The 16,588-nt window shown below is 51.6% G+C and overlaps 1 protein-coding gene across 1 annotated transcript; it reads left to right on the top strand.

Annotated features, from left to right (window-relative positions):
• Window positions 1-237: 237 nt before the first annotated feature.
• On the top strand, window positions 238-9,962 carry TOB2 (transducer of ERBB2, 2). Its single transcript, XM_016210283.2, has 2 exons — window positions 238-513; window positions 6,065-9,962. The coding sequence occupies exon 2, from the start codon at window positions 6,151-6,153 to the stop codon at window positions 7,162-7,164; it is 1,014 nt and encodes a 337-aa protein (XP_016065769.1). The 5' UTR covers window positions 238-513; window positions 6,065-6,150; the 3' UTR covers window positions 7,165-9,962.
• Window positions 9,963-16,588: the final 6,626 nt, after the last annotated feature.

The following is a 16,588-nucleotide window of genomic DNA, read 5'->3' as shown; positions in this document are numbered from 1 at the left end:
CCCCTGCAGGGCGGAGGGACGCATCACGCAGGGGTGGGGAAACCGGATCCGTGCGCAGGGTTGCTAAGGGTGAAACTTTTCATTGACTTTGCTCACTTCGGGCCGGGGCGCGGGAAGGTGCGGGTTGTCCGCGGAGAGGAGGGAGTGGCTTAGGAGACCCGGGGCCGGAAGGGCAGGACCGCCCGCCGGCCACAGCCCGGACCGTCCTCCACCCCGGGACGCGAGCCTCCCTCCGGTCCGCCATCCCCGCGCCGTCGCCGCCGACCGGCCTGCCCTCCGTCCCCCGCCGCTGAGCCCGACCTCCAAAAGGCTGAAAAAATTATTATTGAGAGTCATAGCCCATAACCCCTCCAACTAGCCCCCCAACCCTCAACGGAGAAAGAACACATCGGCCCCGGCCCGGCGGCGCCCGGGAAAGGAAGAGAGAGCGACCTCGGTCCCGCGCCTGGGACCACCCTGGAGGGAGAAGCCGCCCCACGGTCCGTAGCCCGCCCCGCCGCCGCGGAGACCCGAGTGAGTGAGTGGGAGTGAGTGGGAGACGAGCGGGCGGGGCCCCCTGAGACCCTGCAGCCCCCATGGCTTCCCCCACCCCCGCCCCGCTCCGGCTCTTCGCTTTGCTGGACGCTCCACGTTGCTGTCGCGCCCCCGCCCCACGCCGGGCCAGCGTTTTCCTTTCCCCTCCACCTCCCCTCGAGAACCCCGTTTGGGGGCTGTGCTCGGTTTCCCCACCTCGCGCTCGCTCATCCTTGGGCATCCCAGAGCCCTCTTCCAAGTGTGGCCCTCTCCTGGGTGCGGTGCATTTCCTCCCTGTCCGCCTCCCTCTGTTCTTCATACCCTAGAGACTCGGCTCTAGATTTTTCTTGTTCCTCCAAAACATAACTCTCACCACCATTAAATAAATCAGAGGAAGGGAACACAGGCCTTGTTTTTCTGCTGCTTTTCCCGTGCGCGGGGAAGGCGGGGTAGCGGTAATTAATAGGGTCTATATCTGGCCCTGTGAAGCCTGAGGGATGAAGGGTGGACACCCCCCTTTTGGACAGGTCACTGGTGACTGTCCTCTGGCCACAGACAAAATTCACCATTTAGGCTTGAGCTCTTCATCCTCGTTAGTGTTTTCAGGGAAAACTGGGCGGAAAAAAAGTGTCTTTAGAGCAATACCAGTGTGTGGATTCTGGTTGATCTGGTGAGGCGCCTGGAAGAGCTCTACTCCTAAGCTCCTTCCCCTCCTGTCCAGAGGATGGACTATGTCCTTGACTAGAAAGGGAGGAGGAGAGGGAGGGAGAGGATGGGCCAGGTGCCCATCCCCACCTCCCAGAGAAACCGGAACCGCACACAGCGGGCTTCAACTTGGGGGTCAGTGGAGAGGGTCTTGGGGGTCTGCTAAGTATACTAACCTTTTTCTCCTTCCTACCCACCCTACCCTGGGAATGGGTCCCTCATCTTAGATTTTCCAGCAGAAAAACACCCCTATTGCTTTCTGGGCACCTGTCCCCACCCCCCTCTTAGCAGAGGGGGAACAGGCTTGTGTGGGAGGACGGATTAGGGAGGTTTCACACACTAGGGGAGCTTTGCCGAGGACCTGGCAGGTCTGGTCCAAGAGCAGGCCTTGCAGTGGGAGGAGACTCAAACAATTTTAAGTATCGGAAGGTGATGTTCAGGCGTCAGATGTACAGTTTTTCCTTCCCTGCCCGGGAACCTTTTCCCATTTCCCTCACCGGGTCTGGTTACTTGGACTTGGATTAAAAGAATCGTTAGGCTTGGGCCCTGCTGGCATCGGGCCTTCTGATTGTCAGCCCTGTGCCTCCCCGCAGTTTAACCGGGAGTTTCTTTGGCCAAGAGGACCGGAGAACTGGATTTGAATTCCTGCCTTTACTTTCCTGGCTGTTGGGGTGCTGGAGCGGAGCCCGCCGGGCGTTAAATGAAAAGGCTCTTTTATTTTTTTAATCCACCGTACCTACAGCAACTCCAAACGGAGACCACCAAGCCCCGGAATACAGATGAAGCGGGAGGGGTGGGGGTGGGAATGTGACCTTATCTATTCCAGCCCACCGCCTTCAGCCAGGAAAACTCATTTGAAGCAGAGCCTTAATTCTGTGGTCATGGGAGGCGGTGAAGGGAAAGGGAGAAAAAAAGTTCAGCCTCTCGGGAAACCAAGACATGGATATGGTAGGGTGATAAAATACGTCGAGTAGGCCTTATGAGTAGAATTTATATAAAATGTATTAGGCGGTGGGCGGGGGAGGGGGGCCGTTCCCCACAGCGCGCATGTGCATCGGAAACTTTTCCTTGGTTCTGCGGCCCTCGCCAGCTCCCTTTACTGGGCATGCGTAGTTTGCCGGCGGATCCTTCGCGAAGTACGCAGGGAGGTGTAGTGTGCACAGAAAGTAGGTCACTTGCTTCATCCCGAGCGTGAGGTTTCTGAGGACTACAATTCCCAGAGTGCAGAGCGCGACTTTGCCGCCGGCCTCTCCACTTTGGGGCTCAGTCAAGTCTTCCTGGCTTCGGAGGAACCTGGAGTGTCCTAGAAAAGGCCGTCTTAGGCGGAAGGAGCCTCGCAGTCAGACTTGGGCTCTGCCAGCCCGGGTTTGGAGGAGATGGTGGGAGACCCTGGGCGGGGCGGCGCAGTTGGCACAAGTCCTGGAAGCCTTTCAACCACACCTGCCCGATGGGTGCTCCAGGACCAGTGGGGTGGGTTTGTCCCCTGCCCTGGCCCCCTGGAGCTCAGCTCTGACTCCCTGGCACCCGGTTTATAACACCTACTGGCTTTGTCAAAATTGAGGATCCCTCCTCCCTGACGCCTCTGTCCACACATACTTGAATCCAGTTGTGCTTGATTGTAAGACGATTTGGATGTTAAGGCTTCAGGTGCCTGAATTTTTACAGGCTGTCATGGTTTGGGAGCCTGGTGGTTCCCTTGCCATTCTCTCTCCTTTTCTCCTTTAAAACATAACTTTTTCTTCTTAAAATTTTTCCTTTGCATTTTTGTTAGGTGTTTCTCTGGAATCTCCATTACCATATCATTGTCTGAAGCCATCCGCTTCCCCCCAGTTTTGTCCTTTTATGCACTTTTCTTTAAAACACAAGTCACACAAGGGATCTGAGTCCAGGGTTAACTTGGTTGCTGAAAGTAAATAAGTGAAGGGGCATAAGATTCCAAATAAGATAGGACAGAATTTATTCTCACAGTTACAACTTTTTTATATATTGACAGAGGCAGATTTGCTATTGTTAAACTCAGCCCCCTCCCCTTTTTGCAACCTTTCTGGCCTTTTGCCCCTGAGTCAAGGTTGGAAAAGTTCTTAGAGTCCTCTCCTGCTGCTTAACCCAAATCTACTTGTTCCTTTTATTGAAGGATAGTTATTTCTAAGCTTTCTAATCTTACCACATTCTATGGATATTTTATATATAAGCTCTAGAATTTGTCCATCACCTAAAAAAAAAATGAACAAACTCATCAGAGTAGTTACTTCTATCTTTAAAGACAAGACAGCACCAGTGCTTTAATCCTCTCTTCCATAAGCTTCTTTAAGTCAAATTTAGAGCCTGAGCTGATAGAGCAGAAAATCTCATTCTGGTTGTCTGGCATTTTTGTAAGGTTCCACCCCACAGCCATCTGGCCCGGCCTGTTCTCCAGTTAAAGAGGCAAAGGTGGCATTATATACACTTCCTTATTTGTGCGGCAGCTTCACTGAGCTTTAGGTGTGCAGCTTTAGTTGCTTATGCTGCAGAAAATGGTTAGTTGGGCAGGGCTGATGACAGTGGTTTATTGTATATTGAGGTGGGAGGCTTATTTCCCAGTGACTTTGGCCTGCATTTAAAATGCTCCCATTTTGAGGCTGAACTCTTTAGGGGAAGTTAACTTAGAAGGGAAATATGCATCCAAGTTTAAGGAGGGCTAGAAAGGCGGGAGCCCTTTGGTCTGGGTGACATACCAAGAAGCTATGTGATGCTTTGAGAAGTGTCATGCTGGATTCAGGTCTGTTTTACTTTTCTGAAAACACTGCCTTTAACTTCAGGCTCATTCTTGGGAACCATTGCCAACTTTCTTCACAACTTTTTAGTCTCCTCTGTGTTGGACACCTCTAGTGGGCTACTACTGTGGCCCTCACACACCTCTGTTCTTGCAGGGAGGCCCAGGTTCCTAGTGGCTAGTTTTGTATCTGGTGATGAACTCAGTCTTCAAAAGCAGAAAGGCTCTCCTACCACTCTTCTTACTCCTCTTAAAACTAGAAGTACCCTGGAATTGATCTGTGGTGACCTTAAATAAACATTTGAAGCAACTTGGAGATTAAGTCTTTGTTGGAGGCTGGGAAAGAGGGGAGATAAGAGTCCTGAGTATCCCTATGGAGGGTTTGGGAGAGGCCATGCTCATGGCACACACCTCTGTTGACTCCCCACGTGACCCTTTGCCTACTCAGACCTGAGATGAGGGCAGGACTAGACCTAGCCAGGGTGTACGATGCTCCAGATTGACCCAGTGCATCTTCTCTGAAACTTGCTTCGGAGAGCTTTGCTTAAGGATCCAGTCCTAACTATGCCCCTGGGAGCCATGGCCCAGGTATGAAAATTACAGGGAAGTGAGTTGAGGCAGAGGTGTGAAAATTACAGGGAAGTGAGTTGAGGCAGGTGTTCAGAAAACTCGAGATCCTCAAGCCTAGAATTAGCCTGTGGATACTCTGTGCTGGACCTAGAAGGCATTTTAATCAAATTCCAACTTCAGGTCTGTCACAGGACAGAAGATGCCCTTGACGGATGGTGGACCAGTCTGATCTCTGTGCTGAGCTCAGCAGCAGAGCCTCTCCCAGAGGCCTGCCTAGGAACATGTTCTGGCCTTGTTGGCCCTGGAAGGGGGGTGGCCTTTTCAGTTCAGTTTACCCGCAGCGTGAGCCTGGAGCTGTCCTTTTGGAGAAAGTGAGGAGATGAGGCTCACTGGCAATTAGGACCTCACAGATCATCTTCCTGAGACATGAGGCTGGCCCAGAACTCAGGAATAAATCTGTTTGACCTCTGTGCAATCTGACTGTGAGAGACTCCCAAAATAACAATCTGAGTGTTTATCTTGGGCTGCCTCCTCTCCAGGGATCTCCAAACACTTGATAAATCTGATCCTGTGCCAAGGACAGGTGGTCAGACTGTCCCTGGGAGACTGAGTGATGATGGATCCCCAGCTGGAAGCTGCAGGGTGATGGAAAGTTTCTTCTCTCTGCCCCCTCATCACCTACCCTGTGGCCAGAAAATACAGATTCCCTCAGGCCATACTAGTGCTGCTGTTAAAGGTTTGTTGGCCAGCAGGACCCTCCTTCCCTCTCCTTTCCTCTGCTGCCCTGGGGCAGCCTCTGTCAGCAGTCCTGTTGTTGGCCCAGGCCTCTGGTTCTGACAGGTCTTGACTTTTTCCTGGGGCTCATGCTCTCATCTCTATTCTTGGAGGCCATCTGAGTGGCAGTGCTTGCCTTGGTTACACGGTGCAATTCCAGAGTGAGCCAGAGCACATATATACCCAGGGAGTCCAGACTGACAAATTGGATGTGACTGGAGTCCAAGCCCCCAGTGAAAAGCTTGCAGTGCTACTTCTTGTTCAGTGACCTGTATCCCTTCCCACTTAAGGAGGAAGACTAAAGATTTTAAACTTACATCTTGGCCTGTGACAACTTGGGAGCACAATTTCACCAAGAGATGGCAGAGACAAGTTAGCAGGAGCCTTACCTTCTCCAGCTGAATTAGGGGCTCGATTTTTTTTTTCATGTGAGTCATACAGTGGTCTGAATTCTCAAAATACTGGAAACCGCAGCATCCCTACTTCTTTAGAATTACTTAAAAAAGTAATAGCTAATTTTATCAAGTACCTACTGAATACCAGGTACAGCGTGAGGCAGTTTACATCCTTGAACTAACCTAATCTTCATGGTAACCTCAAGTTGCTGAAAACTGAGGCTCAGAAAACTTGCTCACAGTCACACAGTTAAGCTAGTCACTAGTGGGGCAGAAATGGGACCTTAGGTCTGCCTGTCCTTTGCCATAGATCCCCAGTGACTTTCTACTCATGATGCCTCCTCTTGTTTCCCAGAGCCATCTGGAGCCCAAGGCTGCCGACCTTCCATCTTCTGCCACTGTCCTTGGCTTGTGCACTGATTCTCTGCCTAGGAAAAGACCATGCAGCTGGAGATCAAAGTGGCCCTGAACTTCATCATCTCCTACTTGTACAACAAGCTGCCCCGACGCCGGGCAGACCTGTTTGGGGAGGAGCTAGAGCGGCTCTTGAAAAAGAAATATGAAGGTCACTGGTACCCTGACAAGCCACTGAAGGGCTCTGGCTTTCGCTGTGTCCACATTGGGGAGGTAGTGGACCCTGTGGTGGAGCTGGCCGCCAAGCGGAGTGGCCTGGCGGTGGAGGATGTGCGGGCCAACGTGCCTGAGGAGCTGAGCGTCTGGATTGACCCTTTCGAGGTGTCCTACCAGATTGGTGAGAAGGGGGCTGTGAAAGTGCTGTACCTGGATGACAGCGAGGGCTCTGTTGCCCCAGAGCTGGACAAGGAGATCAAGAGCAGCTTCAACCCTGATGCCCAGGTATTTGTGCCCATTGGCAGCCAGGACAGCTCCCTGTCCAACTCTCCATCACCATCCTTTGGCCAGTCTCCCAGCCCCACCTTCATCCCACGCTCTGCCCAGCCCATCACTTTTACCACTGCCTCCTTTGCTGCCACCAAGTTCGGCTCCACCAAGATGAAGAAGGGCGGTGGGGCAGCGAGTGGTGGGGGCGTGACCAGCGGTGGGGCAGGTGGCCAACAGCCCCCACCGCAGCAGCCTCGCATGGCCCGCTCTCCCACCAACAACCTGCTGAAGCACAAGGGTCTCTCCCTGTCTATGCACTCGCTGAACTTCATCGCGCCCAACCCGGCCCCTCAGTCCCAGCTCTCACCCAATGCCAAGGAGTTCGTGTACAATGGTAGTGGCTCTCCCAGCCTCTTCTTTGATGGGGCCGATGGCCAGGGCAGTGGGGCTGGCACCTGCAACAGCAGCAGCAGCTTTGACATGGCCCAGGTATTTGGAGGTGGCACCAACAGCCTCTTCCTGGAGAAGACGCCCTTCGTGGAAGGGTTCAGCTACAACCTGAGCACCATGCAGTATCCCAGCCAGCCGCTCCAGCCTGTTGTGCTGGCCAACTGACCACGCCCTGCCTGCGGGGCCAGGAGCACCCAAGACCACAGAAAAGAAAAAGGAAGGGAAAGGAAAGGAAAGGCCAAAAAAAGAGGAAAAGAAAAATACACAAAAATTTCCAATCTTCTCACTCACTCCTAGAGAGAAGACGCAGTCGAGGCATGGATTGGGAGGGGGCTCCCGAAGCACCTGAACCGTGTTTAACTCAACCTCCTTGCTGTTTTCCTGCCTGCCTCTGATTTATTTGGTTGGTTTGGGTTTTTGGGATTTTTTTCTTTTTTTTTTCCTTACATGTAGTTTTCTATATAACATCTTTAATTAGTGGCTTCCTGTGCTAAGAATGGTCCAGATGTGAATTGCTGCTCCGTCCCTTCCTCCCTCCCTCCTTCACACACCTGGTTTAGGATTGGTGTGTCCAAGCTCCCAGGGAAGGAAGAGCCGCGGCTGGGGCCTGGCCTGCCTCAGAACAGGGAGAAGCTGTCTCATGTCACTGCGTCTGTCACCCAGCTATCCTCTCAGTCAAAGCCATCCAACCTCAGCAGGCCTCCTTGTGTCCTGCCACCCAAATAGGTCTGACCCCAGTCCCCACTCCTCAGGCATGGGTCACAGGGAGCTGCCTGCTGGCCACTTGACACCCTCCCCCCAGAGCTGATGTCTAACTCCAGGGAGGTTAGCACTCTATTGGAATTCCTTTCATCTCTGTCCTGTGGCCCCCACACCACCATTCCCACCTGGTGTCCCAGACTACATGGCCCTGGAGACGGAGCCATTGACACATGTGGCCTCTCGTGCAGTCCCTTCTTCCCTGGGCCTGAGATTGTGGATAGGGAGGTAGGCCAGTGTGGGGGTGAGTGTGTGCGTGCATGGGCGTGATTTGCTGTCCTGTTTTAAAGGATTCCGAGCCATGTGAAACTTCCCCTCTGGATATGATTCTGGGTTGTCAGAAGTGCTTATTTATGTTTGAGGTGGGGGGATGGTCCAGGGTGGGTTGTCAGTCCTTTCGTTGGGTGGTTCACATGTTGGGGGGAGACTACTGTGGCTGAGCCTGAGACACTCCCAGGGGAAAGCACTGCAGAAGGAACTGGCTTCCAGACTGCAGAGGGATCTGCACTTTTGTTTTTGACCAAAAAAAAAAAAATTTTTTTTTTAAATGGGTTAGCTGTGAGGGGCTGAGGGAATACCCAGCCCCTGATGCCTAAGAGAAGTCTCTGTACCCTCCTGTCATGTGACGTTGGCCCAGGGTGGGAGCTGCTCACCTAAGCGCCCTGGAGGTGGGCGTTTCGGGTCAGTGCCTGTAGGCAGCCCTGAGCCTTGAATGGGGACTTTTGGGCCCTTTGGTTGTAGATGTTGTAATACATTTCCGCCCCTGCCTGCTTGAGAACTTTTTGGTACCTCTTGCCATCCCTTCTCACTGCCTGACCCAACCCCACTGGGCCTTGATGCCGTGAAGAGTGGTCTTCTGGGCAGGCCAGCCTTCGCCATTGAAGCTGGGGTGTTTGGATTATAGAAGAGCATTTGCTCCCCATCTTTGCCAGAAGGGAAGTTGTTTCTCCAACCCAACCCTAGTGAGCCAGCTTCCATGCCATGGTGCTTTGGCAACTGGGGTACATGGCATCAGGGCCCCCATCACCGGAAAGTACCAAAGCCCTTGGCACCCCACCCCATCGTCCCCAGCGACCCCAAGTGGGCAACTGCTGTGGCAGTGGGTCCAGCCCAGACAGACACTGCCAGCCTTCCCTGCACTGGGCACCAGCTCTACCTCCCCCAGCAGGGCAGTGCCCTGGTTCCTCAGCCCAGCACCATCTGTCCCCTTAGACTTCTCAGGGGCCAGCCCAGTCTGGGCCACCCTCTCTCCCTAGCCCTTGGCTCCCACACAGGTGACAGGCCCAGGCAGATTGCTGCTCCTTGGGAAAGGTTGGATGCTGCCTTATGCCCCCTCTCAGCTCCCTCCCAAACTCACGCACCCAGGTCCCCACCATACCTGGTCAGCTTGTTTCTCACCACACGTAGGGAGGGCGAGACCAACCCCTTAGTGTCTTGAAATACGAAGAACAGTGTGTGTTCAGGAGCATGACTCCAGTGCTGGGCTCTTGGGCCCAGTTCAGTATGTCTTGTCTCAAATCTAGGCATTTTTGCTTCAATTTTATTTTTTTTAAGAAAACAAACAAAAATCTGCACTAATTTACCTGGTTTCGTAGGAAAACTTTTTTTTTTATTTTTTACATTTTTTGGTGTCCGTTTGTATTGAATAATTTGCTACATTTGTAAAATGTAAGAGGTATATATAATATATGTATATTTCTAACGTAAAATGTAATTTTTTTCTTTTCAAGGTTTTTTCTTAAAAAGAGGAGAGAAACAGATATTTTTTCAGGAAAAACAAACTTTAAAATAAAAAAGAGGAGAATAAAACCTTTTTCTCCCTTTCCCCGTCCTCTATCTACCCCTTTCCAGGGACAAATCAAAAGGTGGGTCGTCTTGTAAAGAGTGTAAACTTTTAGTCCAGAGTGATGTATTTTTCTCAATGCAGTGAGCTATAGATACTCTAGTTTGACCCCTAGGGACGGGAAGGGGACATTGAGGCGCTGTGGAGAGGGGCTTGGGGGAGCAGGGCAATGAACTTGTTTTCTTTAGTGAAGGAGGAATACAATCAGCGTTTTGTATTCAGAATGTTGTGCAATATTTTGGAATGGGACATTGGTGTGTTTAGAGATTTAGTTTAAAAACAAAAACAAAAAGATCAAATCTGTACAGTTTATATTGTTCCAGATTTTTTTAAGTTTGTATTAAAAGCATGATATATAATAGCCTCTGCTTGCTCCTGGCTTGTTTTGTTCCTGGGCCCTGATTTGGGCTGGAGAGAGTGGGAGTGACCCGCCCCTGTCGGTTTCAAGAAAGAATTGCTCACCCTCACCTAACCCCTGGATGAGCATAGGTGTCACCGGCTCCGCTTTACTACCTATCCCATCAACACAGTGCGCCTGTGGAGTGCCCACTCCCACAGGTCCTTCTCCATGTGGAGACAGATTCCAGGAGGTTGGAAAGTACCCCAGCTCCCCCCACTCACGTGGTGGAGCCAGGACTGGAAGCAGAGCCTTGAGGACAGGATGATGCCTTTTTGGGGCTCTTAGGAACAGCCTATTCCTCGGAGGCTGACGGAGGGATCAGCCTCCAGCCAGCTCTAGATCTTGCCCTTGACTCCGGACCTCTAGACCTTTAGGAGTGGGCACAGATGAGAAGAGCCCACCTGGCAGGTTCTTTCCCAAAGCCTGGTGCTTGGATTATTGGCTTCCCTTGCTGGGCAGTTCCGGAGCTGGAGCTGCTTTAGGGGTGAGAGAGCCCACCCGGGGCTGGAGCTCAGCCACCTCTTAATGCTCCCGTGGGGGTGGGGGTGGGGGGATACAGACAACCTTCTTCCCAGCAGCAATTCACCCCAAAGGCCCCTGGGTTGGAGAGGGCAGCCATGTATTTATTGAATCTTCACCCTCTTTATCTCCGCAATATAGCTGAGAAATGGCTTCCAAGTTTGATTGCCCACTAACTTCACAAAGCTAGGAAGTGAAGCTGAGATTTTGACCTGTGTATGGCCTTTTTTCATGTATGAAACTGGTAACAGCTATGGAAGAGTGACACTGGGGGCAGGCATGGCAGAGCTGACCTTGCCGCATCAAGGCTGAGCAATGGGCAAGCAGCTCTTCTGGGCACCTGGGAGTCAGGAATCTCCTCAGGCCCCTCAATCCCCAAACTGGCCAAAACTGATCCCTCCCCTCCCAAGCATGTGACTTGGGCCTAGAACCTCTCAGACCAAACATGCAATCTCTGCATAGGATCCTAGGAGCCCTTGATGTCCAGCCCCTCCATGGGCCACACCCCCCAACAGTATCTGTTGAGCAGAGGGAGGCCCTGGTCCAGGGTGCCTTCCAGACATTGGCCGCTCCCAGGGGTCTCACTTTCCTCTGTCCTGCCAGGGAGAAGCCCAGCCTGTCCCTATATCCCTGTGTCCAGGCTGTGGCCCACCTGTGGCCCCAGGGCCCCTTGCATGCCTTCCTATTTATGTTAATATAAATAAAGCACCTGGCATAGGTGCTTTACCTGCCATGGAAGCACAGGTGGGACAGCAGTTACAGGGCAGGTGTGCACAGGGGGCCCAGGATCAGGAGGCAAAGAAAGTAGGAGTTAACCAGGAAGGAGAAAAGCAAGGCCGAGGCCCCTCCCCAGAGAACCTGTCCGGAGGATGCCCTTCAGGGAAGAGTCTGGACTCCTCTTTCTTTGAAGATTCAGGTTTGAGTCCCACCCCTGCCACTCCCTAGCTGGGTGACTTTAAGCAAACCACTTCACCCACTCTGTCAGCTCATTTCTTTCACCTCTAAAATAACTGCTTCCTTGTGAAATTAAATGAAATAATGGGAATGCTGAGCATAGTGGCTGGCCCAGAGTAAACAAGTAGTATTTTCATCATCAGGGCCATTATTGTCCTTCCACAAATGCCACTGGCCAACCCAGTCCAGGATGTGTCCTCACATCAGCAAACAGACCGAAAACCAACGCTGGCAGCAGCAAGACCAGGCTGGGGTGGGAAGGGAAACCATTCTCCCGAGCAGCAGAGCCTCTGCTGGCTCCCACTTTGCCCTCTGCCGGGGGGGGGAGGCTGCTTGTCCCCCAGCAAAACAGCATCCTGTAAAGTATGCTGATCACCATGCTCCTCTCCAGGGGCCTTGGAATGGGATGGGCCCTCCATGTGTGTCCTGAAACCTCCTGAGAGTCTCTCCCTAGAGAGGCAGATGGGCGGGTGGGGGTGAGTCATGGCAGCAGAACTGTGCTCTGTTCCTCACTGTCTGCCTGAGTCGGTGCCCACCCGTAAGCCAAGGGGATGCCACTGTCTGGTCCCCACCACTGCCATCCTCTCCCTGAGTGATTCATTGGGTGGAGGGGCACACTCTCACCCTCCCTCCTTCTTTCCCTGGGCCTGGCCAGTTTGGCCAAGTCCTGCCTGGGCAGGGCCTAAGGACAGGCCGGGGCCAGTCAGGAGGTCTCCAACTCCCTGGGAATAGGCACCTGCTGATCTACTGGTTTTTAATTTAGGGAATTTCACTGCCAGCAAGAGAAGTGTGCTCTCAGTCCTCATAGCTGTCAGCTCTCTGTGTAACTTCAAACACCATTCTCCCCTCTTGAGATCTATCCCATTTGTATGAGGGACTAGGGCTTCTGTTAGGGCTAGGCTTCTGCTAGGCCCTGCTAGGCCATGGCAGAAGCAAGCCCAAGGGACCGTAAGTGCCCAGAGGAGGCTCCTACCCAGCCCAGGAAGGCTCTTCAGAGGGTTGATAGAAGCTAGAGCGTGAGGAGTTATGGCACCGCACACATGCCAAGTTGTTTAAGGTGACGCAGCAAGATGACACCTGGACTCAGAATTGAGGGGGCTCCAGGAGGTCAGCAGGGAGGAGAACAGAGAAACTAGACTCAGAGGAGTGAGGTGGGGAGGCCACGGGCACCTCAAGTGTAGATGACCCCTTCAAGAAGCCACAGATACATCCAGAAGGCAGAAATGTAAACATAAACTATAAAACTATAAAAGAGGAAATCTTTGTGTTCTTGCATTAGGCAAAGATTTCTTAGCTATGACTCCAAAAGAATGATCCAGAAAAGAAAAATAACTGGTAAATTGGGACTTTCCCAAAATTTTAAAAAACTTCCCTGTTAAGACACTGTTAAGAGGTGGAAACCAAGTCACAGACTAGGAGAAAATACTTGCAAATTATATATCTGATAAAAAGGTTTGTGTCCAGAATCTATAAAGAACTTTCAAAACTCATTTATAAGAAATAAAGCCAATACAAAAATGACACTTCCCAAAGAAGATATATGAATGGCAAATAAGCACATGAAAAGAAGCTCGACATCATTGGGCATTAGGGAAATGCGAACTGAAGTCACAATGAGCCACACCCATTAAGACAGCTAAAAGTAAGGACACTGACCATGCCGAGTATTCGCAAAGCTGAATGAGGACTTCACGCACTGCTGGTGGGCGTGTAAATGGTCTAACCACTTTGGAAACTAATTTGGAATCTTCTTTATAAGTTATGCCCTGGTTGGCATGACTCAGTTGGCTGGAGTGTTGTCTCATACACCAGAAGGTGGCGGGTTCAATTCCCGGTCAGGACACATACCCAGGTTGTGGGCTCGACTCCTGGCCAGGGCTCATTTGGAGGGCAGCCGATGGATGTTTCTCTCTCACTTCCATGTTTCTCCTTCTCTCTCTCCCTCTCTCTCTCCCTTCCTCTCTCTAAAAAATAAATATATCAATAAATATATCGATAAAAGTTAAACATTGCCCGGCCAGTGTGGCTCAGTGTTTGAGCGTTGACCCATGAACCAAGAGGTCCCCGGTTGGGATCTGGATCGGGGCACATGCCTGGGTTGCGGGCTCAAACCCCAGTAGGGGGCGTGCAGGAGGCAGCTGATCAATGACTCTCACCGGTGTTCCTATCTTTCTATACCTCTCCCTTCCTCTCTCTCTAAAATCAATAAAAACATGTTTTTTTAAAAAAGTTAAGCATACAACTATGATGTAAGCCAGCCATTCCATTGCTAAATATTTATTTACTTATTTATTGTTTTCATTACTTAGAGAATACTTTTTAGTTCCTGTAATCCGTTCCTAAGTAGTTACCCATAAGAAAAGGAAATACATGTCCATACAAAGACTCGTACACGAATGTTCACGGCAGCTTTATTCACAAGCCCCAATCGGAAACCAACCAAACGTCTGTCAAGGCCTGAAGGCTGAGCCAACTCCAATACAGCCACACTATGGAATACTACTCAGCCATAAAAAGAAGTAACAAGCAGTTATTATTTTGAGGAGGACTCTCAAAATAATAATGCTGAAAGCCAGACCCCCTTCCCCCCAAAATACATACTGTTTGAATCCATTTACAGAAAATTCTAGAAAACACAAACTAATCACTGAACAACAGAAAGCAGTTTAGTGGTTGCCTGGGGACACTCCGGAGGGAGGGATTAAAAAGGGAATGAGAAAACTTTTGGGGGTGATGGGTACAGTCATTATCTTGACTGTGGTGATGACAGTCATGGGTGTATAATGTGTCAAAATGAATCAAATTATAATCTTTTTTCTTTTCTTTTTTTAAAATATATCTTTATTGATTTCAGAGAGAGGAAAGGAGAGGGAGAGAGAGAGATAGAAACATCAATGATGAGAGAGTCATTGATCGAGCCCACAACCCGGGCACGTGCCCTGACCGGGAATCGAACCCTGATCACCTGGATCCCAGGTCGACGCTCAACCGCTGAGCCACGCTCGGCCGGGCCAAATTATAATCTTTAAGTATGTGCAGCTTATTGTATGTCGGTTATTCCTCAATAACGCTACTTCAAAAACAAACAAGCAGCAGTCCAGGAGTGTCGAAGTGCTGAAAGGCACATCTGAAATGTAATCGTTCATTCAATAAAAATGTATTGACCTCCTGCTCTGTGCAGGACCCTGTTTTTGGCACTGGAAATCCAGCAGGGACAAAATGAAATCCTGTCCTCACCAGGTTCATGTTCTAGGAGACAAGATGAACGTGAAATCTGACATACAAGAACAGCCACACAGAGAAATATCCTCGCGGGGAAAAACATTGGGGGGGAAGCTCTCGACTACCTGGGGGAGGGGTGAAGGCAAGTGTCTCTGGACAGGTGGCAGTTAAAGTAAGACCAGAGGGGTCTCATGTATATGCATGCTTCTGGGAGACTCCTCCCTCCCCACTGTCACTGTCCCTCAGCGCCTCTCCTGCTCCCACTCAGTGGAGATTCCAACTTGGCTCTGTGGCTTTGCACAAATCCCAGCCTCAACTTTCTTCAGTGGGAGACGACACTATGCCCAGCTCATGTGGGCAACACAGTTGGTTCTCTGCCTAAGCGGGCCCCTCACCTTGGTTCAGCTGGCTTTGGAGACAGGCAGAGCAAAAATGCCAAGGGTAGGAAAACAGGCATCTCAGGAGCCCAGCTGGCTTCTCCTGAGAGGCACCTGGGGAGCCAGTCTCCCAGGATTCCAGGATTGCAGTGTGTTCTGGGGAGAGGGGGCACTGTCCTGGCCTCTGGGAGGGCAGCTCCGGCCTCCTTTTCATGCCAGGGCCAAAGCCAGGCCAGGTTGGCCTGAGGCCCAGAGGGACGGGGCGGGAGGTCAGGGGCCACCATGGGGGGGCCCACTTGGCCTTCTTTCTGGACACAATGTCCTGGACTGCTCTACGACTTGGCAGGCTGACAGGGAACAGTGGCTGGCAAGCGGGTACGGGCGGCTGGCCAACTAGGGGGGAGAGCAGCCGGGCCTGAGCAAAGGACTTCTTCCTATACCATGTCCTGCCACCTTGGGCAAGGAGAGGACCAGCTTGTGGGAGGGACACAGGGGGCCTGGCACCCTGTGGGCAGCCTAACAATCTCTCCCTACCCTGTGCCTTAGTTTCCCCATACCACCACCAACTGCTATCAGTTGAGGTAAGTTCTGCAAGAGTACAGAACCCTGCCAGCGCTGGCCCTGACGCTGACTGCTGTGACCTTGGGCAGGTCACAACCTCTCTGAAACTCAGGTCTTCACCTGAAAAGCGGCATCTGCTTCTTTAGCCTTGAATGCGGGGGAAGCATTGAATACAGTTAGCCTCCCAGAGGAAGCGCTTGGTGGAGTAGTTTGCTATAATTACTACATTAATAGGCAACAATAACAATTATGTACTGAGGGCCCTGGTGTGCCACTTAACCTACACTGTCCTGAGTCCTCACAGCAACCAGAAGGCAGGTTTTACCACCCTCACTTTATAGGTAAGGAAAACTGAGCTCCAGGAAGCAAAGTGACAGCTGATATTAGGGGGCAATCGGCTCCCCCAGTGGGAACCCAGCCTCCCAGGGGCTGATGGGTGGACCCTGGGAGCTCCCTCAGGCTGACCTGAACCAGGGAGGGGCTGAACCCAGAGACCTCTCTTGCTTCCCACAGGACACTTCTGGTGGGGTCCAAACTAGATCCAGATACATGAGCAAGGGCTGGGGGCAGGCGGGGGAGGGATGCATTCAGTCACTCAGAAAATACTGATTGAGGGACATACATTTTGGTGCTGCCGAACGTGGCCTCTGGAGCCCGACTGCCAGACTTTGGACTCAGACCCTGTCACTTGTAAGATGTGTGGCCTAGAGGTAGGGTGACTCCCAGTTTTCCCACTGCAAGTGTGGCGTTGCAGAAAACCCCTCAATCCTGGGCAAGCCAAGGGAGCTGGTCATCCACCTGTTGGAGTTACTCCACTCTTGGTTTCCTCAAATGTAAAAGGCAACCAATTCACTTCAAATTACTGTTTGAAAGTAAAATCAACAGAAAGCCAATGAGGCTCCCAGTTCAGCCTCTGGTAAGTGGGAGCAGGGTTAGCAGCATTGATCTCCTCCT

The sequence above is a fragment of the Miniopterus natalensis genome, chromosome 2 (genome assembly GCF_054644295.1).
Source record: "Miniopterus natalensis isolate mMinNat1 chromosome 2, mMinNat1.hap1, whole genome shotgun sequence".
Taxonomy (NCBI): Eukaryota; Metazoa; Chordata; class Mammalia; order Chiroptera; family Miniopteridae; genus Miniopterus; species Miniopterus natalensis.
This window is presented reverse-complemented; position numbering and strand designations above follow the sequence as displayed.

What these genes read in the sequence shown, in the direction of transcription:
- TOB2 (XM_016210283.2), top strand. Translation starts at nt 6,151, where the DNA reads ATGCAGCTGGAGATCAAAGTGGCCCTGAACTTCATCATCTCCTACTTG.